The sequence below is a fragment of the Sinocyclocheilus grahami genome, unplaced genomic scaffold (genome assembly GCF_001515645.1).
Source record: "Sinocyclocheilus grahami isolate Dianchi unplaced genomic scaffold, SAMN03320097.WGS_v1.1 scaffold749.1, whole genome shotgun sequence".
Taxonomy (NCBI): Eukaryota; Metazoa; Chordata; class Actinopteri; order Cypriniformes; family Cyprinidae; genus Sinocyclocheilus; species Sinocyclocheilus grahami.
The window spans coordinates 477,248-498,409 of record NW_015505928.1 but is presented as its reverse complement, the minus strand read 5'-3'; the positions used below and the strand labels follow the sequence as shown (position 1 = coordinate 498,409).

Below are 21,162 nucleotides of genomic sequence, written 5' to 3'. Positions count from 1 at the left end.
ATTTTTCTCTATGAATATTCAGCTGCCATTATTCCAGTCTTGATTCAGTTGTGCTTCTTGAATATCTGACATTTATTTTCCAGTATTTTTTGATTAATAGAAATTTCAAAACAATATAATTTTTTTAAATAGTAAAGATATTAGATTTATTCATTTGCAATTAAATAGATAAAACATTTAATTTCTTCAAACATTTTTACAGACCCCAAACTTTTTAACAGTAATGTTACGTATATACATAACATTAAAAGAAAAACATAAAAAATAAAAATTGAATATATTATTTTGTATTTGGATAGGTTTTGACAATAAATTCATTCATCGAAGTTTTACTCACATGTCTCAATAATCAGTGCTGGATTTGACCAAATATCTGAATGAAACTGAAATATGAGTGTTCTGAATAAGTATGAGGCTGTGGTTCTGTCTTTTGCTCACACCGTCCCTACAAAAATCCCATAAGCGGATGTATCAGTGCACATTGTTTGGCTTCAAAGTCTTACTCGATTGACCGTGATTCAGTCCTGTCTGATCTGTGTGTAAACCAAATCCAGGCCAAACCACATCCTTTTAAACCTTCAGTGCTTCATGCACACCTACAGCCGACAGTCGGCGGTTTATGTTCCGGTACCTGCAGCGGAGCAGGTCTCTGTATGTGGACCGCAGGTCCCGGTTGAAGAAAGCGTAAATAAAGGGGTTCATTAGTGAGTTGGCATATCCAAACCACAGCAGCGTCCTCTCCAGCCAAATTGGCATGCAACTACACTTGACCCCACATATAAATGGTCTCGCTGTAGATAGAATAAAAAATGGCAGCCAACAAATGCCAAAAACTCCAACTATCACACCCAATGTCGTAGCTGCTTTCTGCTCTCGCTTAAAGATGGAGATGTTCTGTCGCTCGCGGCTGAGCAAGCGGGAAAGAGCAGCGCACTCCTCGGCTACGCCAGGCGTGTGTTGGGGTTTTAGGCCTTGCATCCTGAGAGCCTCGCTGGCGACGGTCTCCAGACGATCCCGACGTGGGAAGTCGGTAAAACGATGCTTGGCGCCGCTTTTTCTGGCGGCCTTGAAGATCTTGTAGTACATGAAGAGCATGACGATCATGGGGATGTAGAAGGCCACGGCGGTGGAGTAGATGGTGTAGCTGAAGTCCTGGCTGATTAGACAAACGCCAGCTGTGTTAACGTTCTTTGCCCAGCCACAGAACGGCGGCAGGGTGATCGAGGCGGACACGAGCCACACACCAAAGATCATCTTTGCCATCAGCTGGCCGTTTTGTCGAGCAGGGTAGGTCAAAGGGCGGGTGATGCCAAGATACCTGCAATCAAACAAATAGCTATAAGACATTATGATAAGATTGTGAATTACAGTAAAGCTGACGTTTGTGATTTTGGAATACTAGCATTGCCAAATGAAATTGCAAAATCATTGACATAATTTCTCACGTCGTTCCCACTGTGGTTATATTTAACTAAAACTATTATATCAACTGAAATAAAGCTGAAAATCAAACAAATATTAAATTCAAATTCGCCTTGGCAACTAACTAAAATAAGTTTAACCCTCTAACGCATGGTGTAGCCATCTGGCAACATACTCTTTGTGTTCATTTCCTTGACACTGTTTCTTTAAGAGAACATTCTCGTTTTTTTTGTTGGAAAGAGAAGACCTTAGTTTAGCCAATGATGTGCATTGATTAAGTCACATGACATGCAGTTTTTTTTCTGTGGCAAGATTTCTGACAGACTGCCGTCTCTTGTCGGTAGTTGCTGAAAGCAAACTAAAACGTCAGTAACAAACAAGGACCAGTCCGTGTCACTTCTACAAAAAAATCTAAAACATCACTGTTATGTTGTTATGATGACATATTCACCTCTCAAAAAAGTTTTTATAAAATTTGTTTTTGGTAAATCATTCAAATGTATGTGTTGCCAAGCGGCAACACTGTGCAATAGTGGAATTACATTATGTTGATTAGTCATATGTTAATAGAATTTGTATTATGGATATAATCAAATTGAAATGGCAATTTTACTTTTGATTAAATATGAATACAGGTAACATTACATCAGTGAGCACGGCCATATTCTATGGCAAGGTAAAGAAGAAAAGGGCAGAACTTGCTCTTCCTGCACATGAAAAAACTGCTTTGTGAAGTTTCATACATAAAAAAGGTGATCTTTCAAGGATTATTGGGGGGGGGGGGCGGTGATGTTCATAGTCTTCCTCTCAAGAGATTGCATAATGCTGAATTTTCATGAACTGCAATGTTTTTGGTTTTATGTCAGTGTTTTATGATACATTATATACAGTATTATATTTGTTTTAACTGTATCAATTTTCAGTTTAAATAATATTCATGAAAAATGTAATGAAATTAAAACAATTATAAATCATTATTCAGCAAAAAAAGAATAGAATAAATAAAAGCACAAGTTGTTGGAAAGTATGTATAAGGTGTCAATTATAAGTAAGTACTGTGTTAAAACTGTGTGTATAATAGCACCAATTGAATCAACACAAGTCAAGTCAAGTCAAGTCAAGTCAAGTCAAGTCAAGTCAAGTCTGCTTTATTGTCAATTCTTCCACATGTACAGCACATACACACAGAGAATTGAAATTGCGATCCCCTCAGACCCTACAGATAACACTAACAGTAGAACATAAATACAGATAGATACAGATTAAATATAAAAATACAACTATACAAATATACAAGTAAGGTCAAATGTAAAAAATGTTTAAAAAATATATATATAATACAAACAACATTTCTGAGGAAAAATATTAATTATAAGTAAGCTTACACTTATTCTAAGTTACATCCACTATTGTATGCTGTTGCCGTATGGCAACATATCATAAAGTACCTTAAAATTATATTTTTTTCCAAATTTTTTTTTACAGTACTTTCTATAGGTCTATCATAATGCGTGCAAATAAAACAAACAAAAAGAACTATTATAAACTATTATAATATAACTATTATATTCCAAATAGTTATTTTCTATAAAAAAGAAAATAACTATTTAGAACTTTAGATTTTCAGAACCAAATTACTAAAAATGAAACTAAAAGTAAAATAAAAATAAAAGCTAATTCATAATATTAGCTATGATAGTAAATTAACAAAACTAACACTGATCGTTCCAAACCTGTATGACATTTTTCCATGAAACTCAAAAGATGTTTAGTCAAAATCTGATGTTTAACACCATAAAATCATAGTCCATTCTTATGCGCTACATTCCAGTTCTTCTGAAATTATTACATTTAAATTTAAATCAATTCAGTGTTCATCTTTTTCTTCACCGCAGCTCTCAAACCTCGCTCTGTTTGCATGTATATTAAATATGGCACATCCAAACACGTCAGGTTTGACATCAATGATGCCAAATTGCATTGATTCATGTGAGTATTTTCGCTGAATGTAATGCACCAAATTTACACACCAATGAAATTTGACAGTCAGAGGAAAAGATTTTCATTGACTAACAACTTAAACGTTCAGTATCAACATCTCTTTTTGTGTTCCACAGTAGAAAGCAAGCCTTCTTATAAGAACCGTTTTTTTCTTAGTGTGAAGAACTAGTCTAAAGAACCTTCTTCCATTATATAGAACCGTGTGTGCAAACGGTTTCATGGATATTAATCAGAACCACCGATCCCCATAAAGAACATTACTTTTAAGAGTGTATGTCACAAAGTGTATAAATTACAAGAGCAACTTCTTTACCAAAATCATTATGTACTGCAGATGCATGAACTCGCCTCAAGCTTGTTTTTCTACAATTCTGCTCAATAAGACAATAGGTGGTACACTACAAGATGATTGAGAGGCTAATCAGAATGAAGCAAGACATTGAGCATTTAAAAAAAATTAAGTTCACATCAGGGGCATACTACAAGCGCGATGAGAGGGTGGCACAAATTGCGTTTGTCTGAACCAATCAGCACCCACTTGAGCCGAGTTGATGAGCAGAAACGGTGGATTTGAGAAAAATGCATGAAGCAAAAAGAGATGAATTATATTATTGCCACTTCTGCTGTGGAGGAAATTGACCTTGATGCCACCATTGCATCTGTTGTGGTTAAAGAACCACATTTAAAGAGAAGATTACAACTCTTGAAGGTTTGATGAAGGATTCTCATTGCCATGACCCCTGCCCCCAGGAGACACTTATGCAAGAACGTACTTTCCATAAAGATCTCAATTTAATCTCTGTGCAGTTTCCACTATCGCTGGGGTCGTACTAAAACCAACGAAGCACAACAGAGCTGTACACAGTTAGTACAAGTCCAGATATGATACTGGATATAGCAAAAGATGACCATGTACATATCATTTAGCAGACACTTTTATTTAAAGTGACTTACAAATGATAAACAAAAGTGATTTATAACTAAACATTAATCAGGCAAAGAAAATGTACCATAATGCCAAATGCAGGTATGTGCTCTGTATGTTTTTGATTCACTAAAAGAACCGATTTATTAGACTCATTTGTTCCTGTGGAGAACAATTCATGAACAGTTCCTTTTAGTCAATCGAGTGAAAATAAATCAAGTCTTTTCGGTGCAGTTAATGTAGTCTGATTCAGTAATAAATTACTTTTTTATTCCTTTTACTGAATCAGTCTGATGAATCATTCACCGAATGAACTCTAAATCAGTGGCTTCTAAATCAGCATTATCACGTCTGGGAATGGAATATTTTCATTTATTACACAGCCCTATGGAATATTCTTGTTGGTCTATTGTGGCATTCAGCTGTAAGATGCTTCCTTATATTCACCATTGTCCATGGCAAAGCTATGTATAGTAATGGACTTTTTTTTTGAGGAAGCTTCAAGATAAAATTATATGATAATTTCAGCTTAGACCAATATTTCATGTGTAAATTTTTTGGTGTGTTCAAACAGAACAAAAAAAATCTGATCCTGACTTTTTAGCATTATTTTTAGCATTTGATTGTGCAGAAAATCTAAATAATGTAATACATTTCACTAAAGAAAATTAGCCTCTTCATTTCCCATGTAGTCTCCTTTTTACCATTTTATGTTAATTTCCTATGCAACAAATACGTGAACACTTTCCAGACCTAAACACAGATTTGATTGACACTGAGTTTGTTAGTGCTAAAGTCCAGTAACTATCTTTGACATTTTGTCCTGTGGTTTTATGATATATGAAGTGTTTGATATTACTCCTCACTACACAAGTACTGTAAATTAAACCAGTGATTTGACAGAGTAAAGACAAGTACAACGTTGAAATAAAATTCCTGAAGCGTTATATCCTCCATATTGTCAGGGATTCATCACAGTCACTGCAGTCACCAGCCCGGATAATCACCCGATCACAGTCACCTGAGTTCTGATCACCCGCACCTGCTGTCACCAATCAAGCCACACTACAAATGCACACACATCACAGTCACTCACTGTCCACTCTACCGTTCACTCATATGGACTGCCCTGGACTCTCTATACGATATTCTCCTCGAAAGACTTACCTTCTGGTTCTCCCGCGATCCTCCAACGACTCCTTGGAAGCTGTTCCACGATCTCCCACGAAACCGGCATCAGACACTCACCCTCAGAACTCAGATAAGAACCCTGGAATCATTCACTCTGTTGACTACAAACAACATTTCTGAGGAAAAATATTAATTATAAGTAAGCTTACACTTATTCTAAGTTACATCCACTATTGTATGCTGTTGCCGTATGGCAACATATCATAAAGTACCTTAAAATTATATTTTTTTCCAAATTTTTTTTTACAGTACTTTCTATAGGTCTATCATAATGCGTGCAAATAAAACAAACAAAAAGAACTATTATAAACTATTATAATATAACTATTATATTCCAAATAGTTATTTTCTATAAAAAAGAAAATAACTATTTAGAACTTTAGATTTTCAGAACCAAATTACTAAAAATGAAACTAAAAGTAAAATAAAAATAAAAGCTAATTCATAATATTAGCTATGATAGTAAATTAACAAAACTAACACTGATCGTTCCAAACCTGTATGACATTTTTCCATGAAACTCAAAAGATGTTTAGTCAAAATCTGATGTTTAACACCATAAAATCATAGTCCATTCTTATGCGCTACATTCCAGTTCTTCTGAAATTATTACATTTAAATTTAAATCAATTCAGTGTTCATCTTTTTCTTCACCGCAGCTCTCAAACCTCGCTCTGTTTGCATGTATATTAAATATGGCACATCCAAACACGTCAGGTTTGACATCAATGATGCCAAATTGCATTGATTCATGTGAGTATTTTCGCTGAATGTAATGCACCAAATTTACACACCAATGAAATTTGACAGTCAGAGGAAAAGATTTTCATTGACTAACAACTTAAACGTTCAGTATCAACATCTCTTTTTGTGTTCCACAGTAGAAAGCAAGCCTTCTTATAAGAACCGTTTTTTTCTTAGTGTGAAGAACTAGTCTAAAGAACCTTCTTCCATTATATAGAACCGTGTGTGCAAACGGTTTCATGGATATTAATCAGAACCACCGATCCCCATAAAGAACATTACTTTTAAGAGTGTATGTCACAAAGTGTATAAATTACAAGAGCAACTTCTTTACCAAAATCATTATGTACTGCAGATGCATGAACTCGCCTCAAGCTTGTTTTTCTACAATTCTGCTCAATAAGACAATAGGTGGTACACTACAAGATGATTGAGAGGCTAATCAGAATGAAGCAAGACATTGAGCATTTTAAAGAAATTAAGTTCACATCAGGGGCATACTACAAGCGCGATGAGAGGGTGGCACAAATTGCGTTTGTCTGAACCAATCAGCACCCACTTGAGCCGAGTTGATGAGCAGAAACGGTGGATTTGAGAAAAATGCATGAAGCAAAAAGAGATGAATTATATTATTGCCACTTCTGCTGTGGAGGAAATTGACCTTGATGCCACCATTGCATCTGTTGTGGTTAAAGAACCACATTTAAAGAGAAGATTACAACTCTTGAAGGTTTGATGAAGGATTCTCATTGCCATGACCCCTGCCCCCAGGAGACACTTATGCAAGAACGTACTTTCCATAAAGATCTCAATTTAATCTCTGTGCAGTTTCCACTATCGCTGGGGTCGTACTAAAACCAACGAAGCACAACAGAGCTGTACACAGTTAGTACAAGTCCAGATATGATACTGGATATAGCAAAAGATGACCATGTACATATCATTTAGCAGACACTTTTATTTAAAGTGACTTACAAATGATAAACAAAAGTGATTTATAACTAAACATTAATCAGGCAAAGAAAATGTACCATAATGCCAAATGCAGGTATGTGCTCTGTATGTTTTTGATTCACTAAAAGAACCGATTTATTAGACTCATTTGTTCCTGTGGAGAACAATTCATGAACAGTTCCTTTTAGTCAATCGAGTGAAAATAAATCAAGTCTTTTCGGTGCAGTTAATGTAGTCTGATTCAGTAATAAATTACTTTTTTATTCCTTTTACTGAATCAGTCTGATGAATCATTCACCGAATGAACTCTAAATCAGTGGCTTCTAAATCAGCATTATCACGTCTGGGAATGGAATATTTTCATTTATTACACAGCCCTATGGAATATTCTTGTTGGTCTATTGTGGCATTCAGCTGTAAGATGCTTCCTTATATTCACCATTGTCCATGGCAAAGCTATGTATAGTAATGGACTTTTTTTTTGAGGAAGCTTCAAGATAAAATTATATGATAATTTCAGCTTAGACCAATATTTCATGTGTAAATTTTTTGGTGTGTTCAAACAGAACAAAAAAAATCTGATCCTGACTTTTTAGCATTATTTTTAGCATTTGATTGTGCAGAAAATCTAAATAATGTAATACATTTCACTAAAGAAAATTAGCCTCTTCATTTCCCATGTAGTCTCCTTTTTACCATTTTATGTTAATTTCCTATGCAACAAATACGTGAACACTTTCCAGACCTAAACACAGATTTGATTGACACTGAGTTTGTTAGTGCTAAAGTCCAGTAACTATCTTTGACATTTTGTCCTGTGGTTTTATGATATATGAAGTGTTTGATATTACTCCTCACTACACAAGTACTGTAAATTAAACCAGTGATTTGACAGAGTAAAGACAAGTACAACGTTGAAATAAAATTCCTGAAGCGTTATATCCTCCATATTGTCAGGGATTCATCACAGTCACTGCAGTCACCAGCCCGGATAATCACCCGATCACAGTCACCTGAGTTCTGATCACCCGCACCTGCTGTCACCAATCAAGCCACACTACAAATGCACACACATCACAGTCACTCACTGTCCACTCTACCGTTCACTCATATGGACTGCCCTGGACTCTCTATACGATATTCTCCTCGAAAGACTTACCTTCTGGTTCTCCCGCGATCCTCCAACGACTCCTTGGAAGCTGTTCCACGATCTCCCACGAAACCGGCATCAGACACTCACCCTCAGAACTCAGATAAGAACCCTGGAATCATTCACTCTGTTGACACTCACCTGCCTTAACCTAACCCATTCCACTCCTCCACATCCTGTCCCAATAAACCCTCTTGTCTTTCACTTACCCGTTGTGTCTGACCTTGCTTTATGACACATATGCAGTGACAGCTCCAGCATACAGATCTGATTCTCTATGGCACCAGCTCTGGTTCAGGCCCCATCAGCTGCATAAAGTAAATGATTCCAACTTCCCTTTAAGCAGCCTAGCAGTCAAACACCCATTGGTTTATGATTCCCAGGGATAGTGGTCCTTGGGTCATGTAAATAACATAGCCATTATTTATGTAATAACACTGAGGGCAAAGGGAATTCGAAGGCTAGAATAATTTTAATCATGATTCTAGGTCATATGGGAAGTGCAGTCTGACCTCTCCATGCAATTCTTTGAACAATATGTTAAATTTTCACTTAAAAATGAAAAAAAGGCTTGTGAGAGACCTATGAGGTCCACTGAAGGTGCAAATGAGGCTAGACGAGGATCAGGCTATATGGATCTCATGTGAATATACATTAAAAACACGTTTGTTAACTGCGCCATTGATTTCTTTAGGTGCAAAATTTTCTTAAAGGAATAGTTCACCCGAAAATGAAAATTTGCTGAAAAATAACTCCCTCTCAGCCCAGATAGCAATATCCCTGAGGCCCAGATCAGGCCCACACCTGACACTTTCATCTGGCCCACATACCGTGTGGAATGATGCCACTTGGGCGGTCCACTCATGTTTGCCAGATTTGGGCCACAAGCAAGCCAAAGGAAGGCCCAATGTCAGCCATGAATAAACCAAATAAAGCAGAACTGGCCCAGATCTGGGCCACATTGATTTTAATTCTGGCCCAGATCCAAAACCTTGCTCCAGCTCACATACTGTGTAGAATGATGGCATTTGGGCAGTCCGGTCCTGTTTGTTAAGCCAGCCAAATAAACCAAAAGTGGTTTGCTCTGCACAGCCACATTTTAGCTAATAATGAGCCAAATAAAGCATAAATATATATATAATCTGGGCCACACTAAGTCTTACATGAGTTATGCATATACTCAACATATTGTAAAGGGAAATTTAAAAATGTCCTCCCTAAATGTTCAAATAAGTTCCAGAAATGTGTCCTACTTGGTAAAATCATCCAGACTCAAGTTTTGCACAAGCAGCAATCCAAATGGCACATATAAGTATTCAAAGACACATTTCAATACTTTAAAAACAGTTCTTCACAAGTTTGAACCTAAATGCTTCTCACTCAGACTCTACCTGCACAGTAAGTCTGTAAGTGTCAAGACTATGCTGTGTTAAAGAACGCACGACGAAGATGAACGGTTATAGATCATAAGTGTTTAATCCAACAAGGGTAAATCCAAACACAATGTAGCACAGCAACATTTAAGACATGTAGACATAAGACCAGACAAACCCAAAGTGAACATACAGGAACTTAAGTACTCAGACAGTCAGACCAAACAAGGATAATTAACTAGGCATGCACAGCCACATTTTAGCTAATAATGAGCCAAATAAAGCATAAATATATATTATCTGGGCCACACTAAGCCTTACATGAGTTATGCATATACTCAACATATTGTAAAGGGAAATTTAAAAATGTCCTCCCTAAATGTTCAAATAAGTTCCAGAAATGTGTCCTACTTGGTAAAATCATCCCGACTCAAGTTTTGCACAAGCAGCAATCCAAATGGCACATATAAGTATTCAAAGACACATTTCAATACTTTAAAAACAGTTCTTCACAAGTTTGAACCTAAATGCTTCTCACTCAGACTCTACCTGCACAGTAAGTCTGTAAGTGTCAAGACTATGCTGTGTTAAAGAGCGCACGACGAAGATGAACGGTTATAGATCATAAGTGTTTAATCCAACAAGGGTAAATCCAAACACAATGTAGCACAGCAACATTTAAGACATGTAGACATAAGACCAGACAAACCCAAAGTGAACATACAGGAACTTAAGTACTCAGACAGTCAGACCAAACAAGGATAATTAACTAGGCACATCTGAACAGAATAATACAATCAACACAAAAAGGGAAATGGTGCAAAAGGAAAGCCAAGTCCAAATTAACAGAAACCATGACAGTAAGCGCTATCATTATAGTGCACTTCTGTTTTAATGCTGCACAGTACACACATAAAAAACTGCCATTAAAAGCATGCTTCAAAAAATAAATTGCTGCATATGTAGCCTTCTTAAGACTCATATCTAGATCACCCTGTATCAGTTAACTGTGTTGCATCCTACTAAAAGTAGCCAAATTCTATTAGCCCATATTTACAATTTCACACTTCCATTTCAATTAGCCAATGTCAAGTGCTACATCCAAACCAGAAGTGGCCCTCATCTGTTTTATAATGCATTATAATATGGGGCATATTTGCCATGTCAAATGTGGGACAAGTTGGGCGTACACACCGATTAGCCAATACTGACTGTGCCGTATATTTGCCAAAAGTGGCCCAAATTGTTATTAATTATTTGGGCAATATTTGTCATTTTATATGCGGGCCACTTTAGGCTCACAGCCACATTAGTCAGTGCTCACTGTTCCATATCTTTGCCAAAACTGGCCCAGATACGTTTTAAAGGGGTCATATGATGCTTCTAAAAAGAACATTATTTTGTGTATTTGGTGTAATGAAATGTGTTTATGCGGTTTAAGGTTAAAAAAACACATTATTTTCCACATACTGTACATTATTGTTTCTCCTTTATGCCCCGCCTTTCTGAAACGCGTCGATTTTTACAAAGCTCATCGGTCTGAAAAAGTGAGGTGTGCTCTGATTGGCCAGCTATCCGGTTGTGATTGGCCGAATTCCTCAAGCGTGTGACGGAAATGTTATGTCCCTTACCATATTGTGATGGCTGCGGCAACCACATGTGACGACCCCGGGCTGAACTCCGCTTCATCCACGGTGAAAGCCGATCCGGCGATCCACAGCGCAAAGTTGAAGTATTTCCTCAGCAACCAGCACGGATCAGCTCTAGGCATGACGAAGCAGATATTGTCCTCTTTTGGAAGGCCAAACAAAGTAGTTTCGCTTTCACAACGAATCACACAGCGCCTTCACGACATGGCTGGCAGCAACAATACTACAGCGAGAATAAAAGTTCCGCCTTTTTTCTTTGCGTGAACATTTGGGCGGCGTTATGCAAATTTTCCCAGATAGTGACGTAGGTACGTAGGTATGTGTTAGAATGAGCAGTTTTAGGTAGGTGTGGCTGACTTCTATAAAGAATATCTCTTTGGATTTGAGACTTTGAGACTTTAAACTTTACAGATAGTCCGGTCCTGTTTGTTAAGCCAGCCAAATAAACCAAAAGTGGTTTGCTCTGCACAGCCACATTTTAGCTAATAATGAGCCAAATAAAGCATAAATATATATATAATCTGGGCCACACTAAGTCTTACATGAGTTATGCATATACTCAACATATTGTAAAGGGAAATTTAAAAATGTCCTCCCTAAATGTTCAAATAAGTTCCAGAAATGTGTCCTACTTGGTAAAATCATCCAGACTCAAGTTTTGCACAAGCAGCAATCCAAATGGCACATATAAGTATTCAAAGACACATTTCAATACTTTAAAAACAGTTCTTCACAAGTTTGAACCTAAATGCTTCTCACTCAGACTCTACCTGCACAGTAAGTCTGTAAGTGTCAAGACTATGCTGTGTTAAAGAGCGCACGACGAAGATGAACGGTTATAGATCATAAGTGTTTAATCCAACAAGGGTAAATCCAAACACAATGTAGCACAGCAACATTTAAGACATGTAGACATAAGACCAGACAAACCCAAAGTGAACATACAGGAACTTAAGTACTCAGACCAAACAAGGATAATTAACTAGGCACATCTGAACAGAATAATACAATCAACACAAAAAGGGAAATGGTGCAAAAGGAAAGCCAAGTCCAAATTAACAGAAACCATGACAGTAAGCGCTATCATTATAGTGCACTTCTGTTTTAATGCTGCACAGTACACACATAAAAAACTGCCATTAAAAGCATGCTTCAAAAAATAAATTGCTGCATATGTAGCCTTCTTAAGACTCATATCTAGATCACCCTGTATCAGTTAACTGTGTTGCATCCTACTAAAAGTAGCCAAATTCTATTAGCCCATATTTACAATTTCACACTTCCATTTCAATTAGCCAATGTCAAGTGCTACATCCAAACCAGAAGTGGCCCTCATCTGTTTTATAATGCATTATAATATGGGGCATATTTGCCATGTCAAATGTGGGACAAGTTGGGCGTACACACCGATTAGCCAATACTGACTGTGCCGTATATTTGCCAAAAGTGGCCCAAATTGTTATTAATTATTTGGGCAATATTTGTCATTTTATATGCGGGCCACTTTAGGCTCACAGCCACATTAGTCAGTGCTCACTGTTCCATATCTTTGCCAAAACTGGCCCAGATACGTTTTAAAGGGGTCATATGATGCTTCTAAAAAGAACATTATTTTGTGTATTTGGTGTAATGAAATGTGTTTATGCGGTTTAAGGTTAAAAAAACACATTATTTTCCACATACTGTACATTATTGTTTCTCCTTTATGCCCCGCCTTTCTGAAACGCGTCGATTTTTACAAAGCTCATCGGTCTGAAAAAGTGAGGTGTGCTCTGATTGGCCAGCTATCCGGTTGTGATTGGCCGAATTCCTCAAGCGTGTGACGGAAATGTTATGTCCCTTACCATATTGTGATGGCTGCGGCAACCACATGTGACGACCCCGGGCTGAACTCCGCTTCATCCACGGTGAAAGCCGATCCGGCGATCCACAGCGCAAAGTTGAAGTATTTCCTCAGCAACCAGCACGGATCAGCTCTAGGCATGACGAAGCAGATATTGTCCTCTTTTGGAAGGCCAAACAAAGTAGTTTCGCTTTCACAACGAATCACACAGCGCCTTCACGACATGGCTGGCAGCAACAATACTACAGCGAGAATAAAAGTTCCGCCTTTTTTCTTTGCGTGAACATTTGGGCGGCGTTATGCAAATTTTCCCAGATAGTGACGTAGGTATGTGGGGGCGTGTTAGAATGAGCAGTTTTAGGTAGGTGTGGCTGACTTCTATAAAGAATATCTCTTTGGATTTGAGACTTTAGTCTTTGCAACTTTACAGATCTTCTTTATGCACCAAGAGCTTGTGACACTCCAAAGAGAAAGGAAAAATTGAAATCGCATCATATGACCCCTTTAATATACCTGGGCCACATTTGCTGAAACATATGTGGACCACATTTGGTTTACACCCTGATTAGCCTTTGTCAATTGTGCCACATTTTTGCAATAGGTGGCTCACATTTGGTTGGCACTGGGCCACTTTAGGCTGACATCCATTTTGTCCATGCCATAAGAAGGCCAGCAGTGCCGTATCATTGCCTTAAGTGGCCCATATCCGCATGCTATCTGGGAGGCCATCCAAGATGTAGATGAGTTTGTTTCTTCATTGGAACAGATATATATATATATATATTACATTGTGCATGATAAAATATAAGGATTTCACAGTGATCTGTTTCTGTAATGTTTTTTTATTTACTACAACATTACTGTGTTTATGCATGTGAAGTTGAGCAGCGAGTACATTACATAAAAAAATTAGCTAGCTAGCGAATGCGTGCATATTAACAGTAAACATGAATTAACCATGTGACCATATAATATGATTAAATGTTAATAAATTAAGTGTATCAGCAATCTAAAATCAAAGAAGAAATGACCTAGGTGATGAGGCTTACTCAGTTGCTTTTTGTCAAACTCAAATGTAGTTACAGGGTTTTTGACCAGCGAATGTGTGCAAATGTGGAAGAACAAAAAATGGACAAACTTCTTCTGCTCTCCCGGACAAATAAGGATTTTTCAAACTCTGCTGCTCTGTGTTTCGCAGAAACCTGGCTGAATGATGCCCTTCCGGACAGCGTGTTAAGTCTGCCGGGCTTCCAGTTGTTCAGAGCAGATCGCGATGCAGAATCAGCGGGGAAATCGAGTGGCGGCAAGACATGCTTCTACATCAATGAGAGGTGGTGTACAGATGTAACTGTGTTAAAGAAGATGTGCTCTCCTGATCTAGAAGCACTCTTCATCAACTCTAAGCCATTCTACTCACTTCATGAGTTTCACATGTGTTTCACATATTTCACATGTGATTTTAACATGTGATTTGCACATGTGAAGTTCATGTGGTTTTTCTGTAAGGGCAGAGCAGCTTTAGGACTCTCTGACCACTGCCTGGTTCATCTCTTCCAACATACAGGCAAAAACTTAAATCTGCTAAACCTGTAGTAAGAACTGTAAAAAGATGGACCAACGAAACAGAGCGGGATTTACAATCCTGTTTCGACTGCGCTGATTGGAGTATTTTTGAAGCTGCTGCCACTGATCTGGATGAGCTCACAGAGACTGTAACATCCTATATCAGTTTCTGTGAAGACATGTGCATTCCTACCAGGACTTATTAAACATTCAACAACGACAAACCATGGTTCACAGCAAGACTCAGACAGCTTCGCCAGGCCAAAGAGGATGCCTACAGAAAAGGTGACAGGGTCTTGAACAATGAGGCCAGAAACACACTGAATAAGGAGATTAGAGTTAGAGCAAAAAAAGCTAGAACATCAGTTCTCCACCAACGACACGGCTTCAGTGTGGAAAGGCCTGAAAGACATTACAAACTACAAGACACCATCCCCCAGCACTGAGGTGAATCAACAACTTGCTGAAGACCTGAATGAGTTTGATTGTAGGTTGAAACCGGTCTCACACCCCACACCCGCTCTGAACATCTCTGTACACAACCGTTAACACCACCAGCTACCCCCTCTCCCCCACACCTGCGCTTCAGATCAGTAAAGATGATGTGCGTCAGGTCTTCAGAAAGAACAAGAGAAGAAAGGCACCAGACGGTGTCACACCAGCCTGTCTGAAAACCTGCGCTGACCAGCTGGCCCCCATCTTTTCACAGATCTTCAACATATCACTGAAGCTGTGCGAAGTCCCTGCCTGCTTCAAATGCTCCACCAGGCACGTGCAGATGGGGGTGCGATGGGTGCTTGAGCACCTGCCCCTTTCCCCTTTTGTCAAGGTAAATTTTATTTTTATTTATTTTTTTAATTAAATGCCATTTTGTGAAGGCCTGCCAAATCTAACTATTAGTAAAATTAATTAATTATAATTTATTCGTAAATAAAATTATCCACATGATAATGACCTTTCACCTGACGATCTCATAAGGGACTATCCTTCACGTTCAGACACCTTTAATGTAGCGCGCTACCAGCATGCCTTCATAACGTCCGCGGCTGCCGGTAAGTGCTGAGTTCTCAGCAGAGCGGTGTGCTTGTATACTTATATTATTAAATTATTATTATTATACAAGAACGGCGTGAAGAGAGCATGCACAGCTGTTGTTTATATTGCTGTTTGTAGCCTGTGGAAGTAAGGTTAGTTGCAGCAAGGGGCTATAATATTTTTGTTTAATATTTTCCTAATGACAATTTTGTGATTCGTTTATAAAGGCTACTACAAGCACCTTTTCCCCATTTTTATCACAGAATAAGGCAGGAAATGTATAGTTTCTATAGGCTACTAAATGATATGTCAATCAGTACTGCATTATTCAAAAAGTTTATTTATTACCTGGAGATAACTTGAAAAACACACATAAACCGTATATTTTCGCAATCAGGTCATGCATAGACTATCGATACTGTCTCTTTGAATTTAAATCTAGAAACCTCTATGTGAACACACCTGGCCGAATAAAGTGCGGGGACGAAATTTCATTTCTTTAAAATTAAATATTAAAAATACAGCTAACGTTCTACACACAGCAATATAAACAAAGGTGCCTGTTCTCTTTCATTCTTGCTGTTTGATTGGGAAAAGTTTAAAGTGCGTCGAGGGGTCTTGTCTTTATGTTATCTGACTAAAAAACTATTACTTTAACTTAGAACTTTTTTTATTACAGTATTTATTTTTAAAACGTAGAGTGCCTTAAAAATAATTATCACAACCCTGATAAAACAGGCTTATACTGATTTTCTCATCCTCCGATTTATAGGCTACTTATCAATCCTGTTTTTATCATCATTATAATAAAAAAAATGAATAAATTCTGAACAGGATTATAATATAATTCTATTTTAAATAAGACAGAAATATTTTTTCTACAACAACAACAGTAGTGTTTAAAACAGCAAAACCACCATACCCTGTAAACTCAATAATAATAATAGGCCTAATTTAATTCCGTTTCTATTTTCAGAGTGATTAAGAGGTGCAAAGAAATATTTATTTAACTTTTAAACTTAAAATGGTCTTTTCTGTTCTGTGTGTCTTTTTCAAAACTGTGTCACGGCATTTGCTGCTATCAATAAAGAAGCATCTGTTTCGATACATGTCTAAGCAAGGAGCACAGCCCTATTAAAAGCCGTGCTCCATGTGCCCGTTTTATACTTTGAGCACCTGCCCCTCCAAAGGTCTCTGCACGGCCCTGTGCTCCACCATCACCTCCGTCACAAAGAAACTCAAAATTACTTGACTTAATGACTACAGACCTGCTGCTTTAACATCTGTGGTCATAAAGTCGCTTGAAAAACTGGTTTAGGCTTATCTGAAGAACATTACTGGACCCCCTGCAGTATGCTTACCGAGCAAACAGGCCCGTGGATGATGCAGTCAACATGGGACTGCACTTCATCCTGCAACATGGACAAAACAGGCAGAGGATTCTGTTCGTGGGCTTCAGTTCGGCCTTCAACACCATCATCCCAACACTTCTCCAGACTAAACTAACCCAGCTCCCTGTTCCTAGCTCTATCTATGTCAATGGATCTCCAGCTTTCTGACAGATAGGCAACAGCTAGTGAGAATTGGTAAATTCACATCCAACAGCCGCACCATCAGCACTGGCGCCCCCCAGGGATGTGTTCTCTCCCCACTGCTCTTCTCCCTGTATACCAACGACTGCACCCCTACTGACCCCTCTGTCAAACTCCTTAAGTTTGCAGACGACACCACACTTATCGGCCTCATTCATGACTGTGACGAGTCTGCTTACAGACAAGAGGTTGAGTGGCTGTCTTTCTGGTGCAGTCTCAACAACCTGGAGCTGAACACGCTCAAAACAATGGAGATGAACATGGACTTTAGGAGGAAACCTCAGCTCTCCCCCCACTCACCATCATGGAGAGCACTGTATTGTCAACTCTATTGTCAAAAAGGCCCAGCAGAGGCTATACTTCCTTCGCCAACTGAGGAAGTTCAACCTGCCACAGGAGCTGCTTAAACAGTTCTACTCGGCCATCATTGAATCCGTCCTCTGCACTTCAACAACTATCTGGTTCAGCTCAGCTACCAAAACTGACCTCAGAAGATTGCAGCTGATAGTCCGGACTGCTGACTACTCTACCTACTCTCCAAGAACTGTACTCATCCAGAGTGAGCAAAAGGGCTGGCAAAATCATTCAGGACCCCTCACATCCAGCACACTTCCTCTTCGAACTGTTGCCGTCTGGTTGGCACTACAGAGCACTGAGCACCAAAACAGCCAGATCATAGGAAAAGCTTCTTCCCTCAGGCCATCTACCTCACGAACAGTTAAATGTTCCCCCCACTGTGCAATAAAACATGTGCAATACCCACTATCCGTACTTATATTTATTATACATATGTTACTGATTTAACATATCTTACGTCTATTCAAATTTCCTTGCATAATTTGTATATAGCACATCTGTACATACATTATATTGTCTATTGACTCTTGTCTATTGTGTATTGTTTTTCACATTTATTTTTTTATCACTTTTTTATTTTTGTTATATGTGTCTTGTCACTTGTCGTCCTATCTGTGCACTGGAAGCTTCTGTCACCAAGACAATTCAATTCCATTGGTGAGCCAGTTTTTTTAATGGGGTCATATGATGCGATTTCAATTTTTCCTTTCTCTTTGGAGTGTTACAAGCTCTTGGTGCATAAAGAAGATCTGTAAAGTTGCAAAGACTAAAGTTCAACCGACATGTCCGATTTTTTCATGCAAAGAAAAAAGAATCTGAACTCTTCCACTTAGCATCAAATCTTTTTCAGCTTCCATTGTTTTAAATTGCATCCATGACTTTTCAAAAGCATCTACTGTAAATGTCAGTTTGATATAGTAACCACGGGAGCCACTAGTGAAAGTAAAAATAGCTATGATAGATGTGTTTTTTTATGTTGTGTCATCATTGTATATTTCAGATATTAATGAATGTCTAGTGAAGAGTGAGAGAGCTTCTAGAAAAATCCTGACTCTTTTCTTTCTCCCTTTAACTCTAGTACTCTGATTTTGTTTGTCTTGGGGCCTATTGTGTGCTCTTGGATACAGTAAGGCAGGGTTAATGGAGAGGATCCACCATAATGCAGGAGTGATCCTTTTTAGGGCTCTTTTTTAAAAGCACCATTCATCTTTTTGTGTCTGGGACAACAGACGGTGAAATATTCAAAATATGAACGTCAATACTGCTTTTAGACGAACCAAACTCAATGTCCAAATAAGAAAGGGAAAAAAAAGAACATCTCCTTCACAGCTCTTTAAAAGCATTTGAAAATGCGCTGTCATACATAACATACTGAGGACCCCAAAATAATTGATAATAATATTTAAAGTTTTGATAGACAGACAGACAGATAGATGAGATTGATTGATTGATTGATTGATTGATTGATTGAAGTTTCTGATCTTCGCCTGGTTTCCTGGATTTCTCCTTTAGTCCTGCCTTTTTGATTCTGTTTGCCGTTCATTGACCTACGCTAGCCCTAGGACTATTCTTGTGTCTTGCCCGCCATATACCTGTCTGCCACTGTTTGACCCTGCCTGCTTTATGACCACGTCTATGTCTTCTCCAAAATAAAGCTTTGCGAATGTATCCGCACGTCTCACGTCTCGTCAGCCCCGTTACAGATTGATTGATTGATTGATTTTTTTTATTGCATTCACATTTGGTATAATCAGTGTTGGGGAAAGTTACTTTTAAAAGTAATGCATTACAATATTGCGTTACTCCATAAAAAAGTAACTAATTACGTTACTTAGTTACTTTTTATGGAAAGTAATGTGTTACGTTACTTTTGGCTACTTTTTAAATCTGGACAGGGCTTGCTTATTTGTTTTTAAAATAAAAAAGTTATATTTTTGGCAAATATAAAAGCCTTTTCACACCAGACGTGAAATGAATAAGCCTCAGGCTGAAGGGAAAGTAAATTTACGTCCGTACAGTAGAATGCAGAAGAAGACATTTCAACACACTTCAGCAATAAACAAAGACACAAATGTTTGTCTAGAGTAATTTGTGTTTATTAGTACGCTTGAACTGAATCATCGAAGGTCAGAAGCAAAGACATTGGTTAATAGAATGGGATTAAATACATAAAGCATATTTGTGTTGTTTAACATTTAATTATTGCAGGTTTGCGTCATATTCTGAGTTGCATTTTTTTAATTTTTTTATAAAATTTTTTAATTCATACTGAATCTGTGTTTTTTTTTGTGAGTGAGATGAATTAATGCATATTCATATTTATTTTAGAACTACAGTAACATCTGATTTCTCTCAGCATGGGGACAGGAGAGCTGTCAATCAATAAATTGGAAAAAAAAGTATCTTGCGTTACTTATTTGAAAAAGTAACTCCGATATTCTCTTGTAAATTAAAAAGTAATGCGTTACTTTACTAGTTACTTGAAAAAAGTAATCTGATTACGTAACTCGCGTTACTTGTAATGCGTTACCCCCAACACTGGGTATAATACAGTATGTTTTGTGGCATGAAAAACTGTCATGAATTTGAAAGTAATCCTGTAACATTTATCAAGCCATTTGACATTTCTCTTGGTTTTCTTATAATATTAAGCCATTACTTATAGTTTATTGTAAAGTCTCCCTTTGAAGATAGAAAGAGTAAAGTCCAGGCTAAAGTGGTTGAGAGACTGGGTTAATGGAGGACGAGACATGACAGAGAAATGCACACAGGTCTGTCTCTGCATGAACTGATGAAGAGTGACATACAGAGGACAAGAAGCAATCAAGCAAAGGCATTTAGAGCGGCCACTGCTCCTTTGTCTTCCTCCTCCTCTCTTCTTTACACAAACTCTCCATCAAAACACCAGCCTCTTCATCATCTTTCTCTCCTTTTCTCTCCACTCCTACCTACAACTTTAACCTAGATACATCGGTCACTTCTGACATTCTCTTTCTCTAGTCATAAAGGCCTCTTTTATGGCACGTTATTGTGCTTTTTCAAACAAATGAACGTGACTTATGTTTGTTGTGTAGTGCTGTAACGTACTGTAAGTACTGTGCACATGCATGATACATTCCGTGCCAAATACACAGTGACTGCACTTATGTCATTCACTCAGACTTATGTAATTCATACAGTATACTGTAGCTAAAAATATCTGCACTGCACAATGGAGAAATGCATTCACTTAAAAAAATAAAATAAGGATAGAGGGTCTCTGCTTTTGTTTACGTACATATATATTCCACTATGGGAAATTAGAATAGTCCGACTTGACTGCTCGTTTTTGACATGTGAGCCTGCAGCCGCCTACTCCCGTCT

The 21,162-nt window shown here is 37.9% G+C and overlaps 1 protein-coding gene across 1 annotated transcript in view; it reads right to left on the bottom strand.

Moving 5' to 3' along the window:
- Positions 1–359: 359 nt before the first annotated feature.
- The window catches only part of LOC107560967 (5-hydroxytryptamine receptor 7-like), a 43,298-nt gene continuing 22,495 nt past the window's right edge, over positions 360–21,162 (bottom strand). Inside the window, exon 2 of the mRNA XM_016245277.1 lies at positions 360–1,318. Within this exon, the coding sequence (XP_016100763.1) occupies positions 571–1,318 (748 nt within the window). The 3' untranslated portion in view covers positions 360–570. The remainder of the gene's footprint in view (positions 1,319–21,162) is intronic.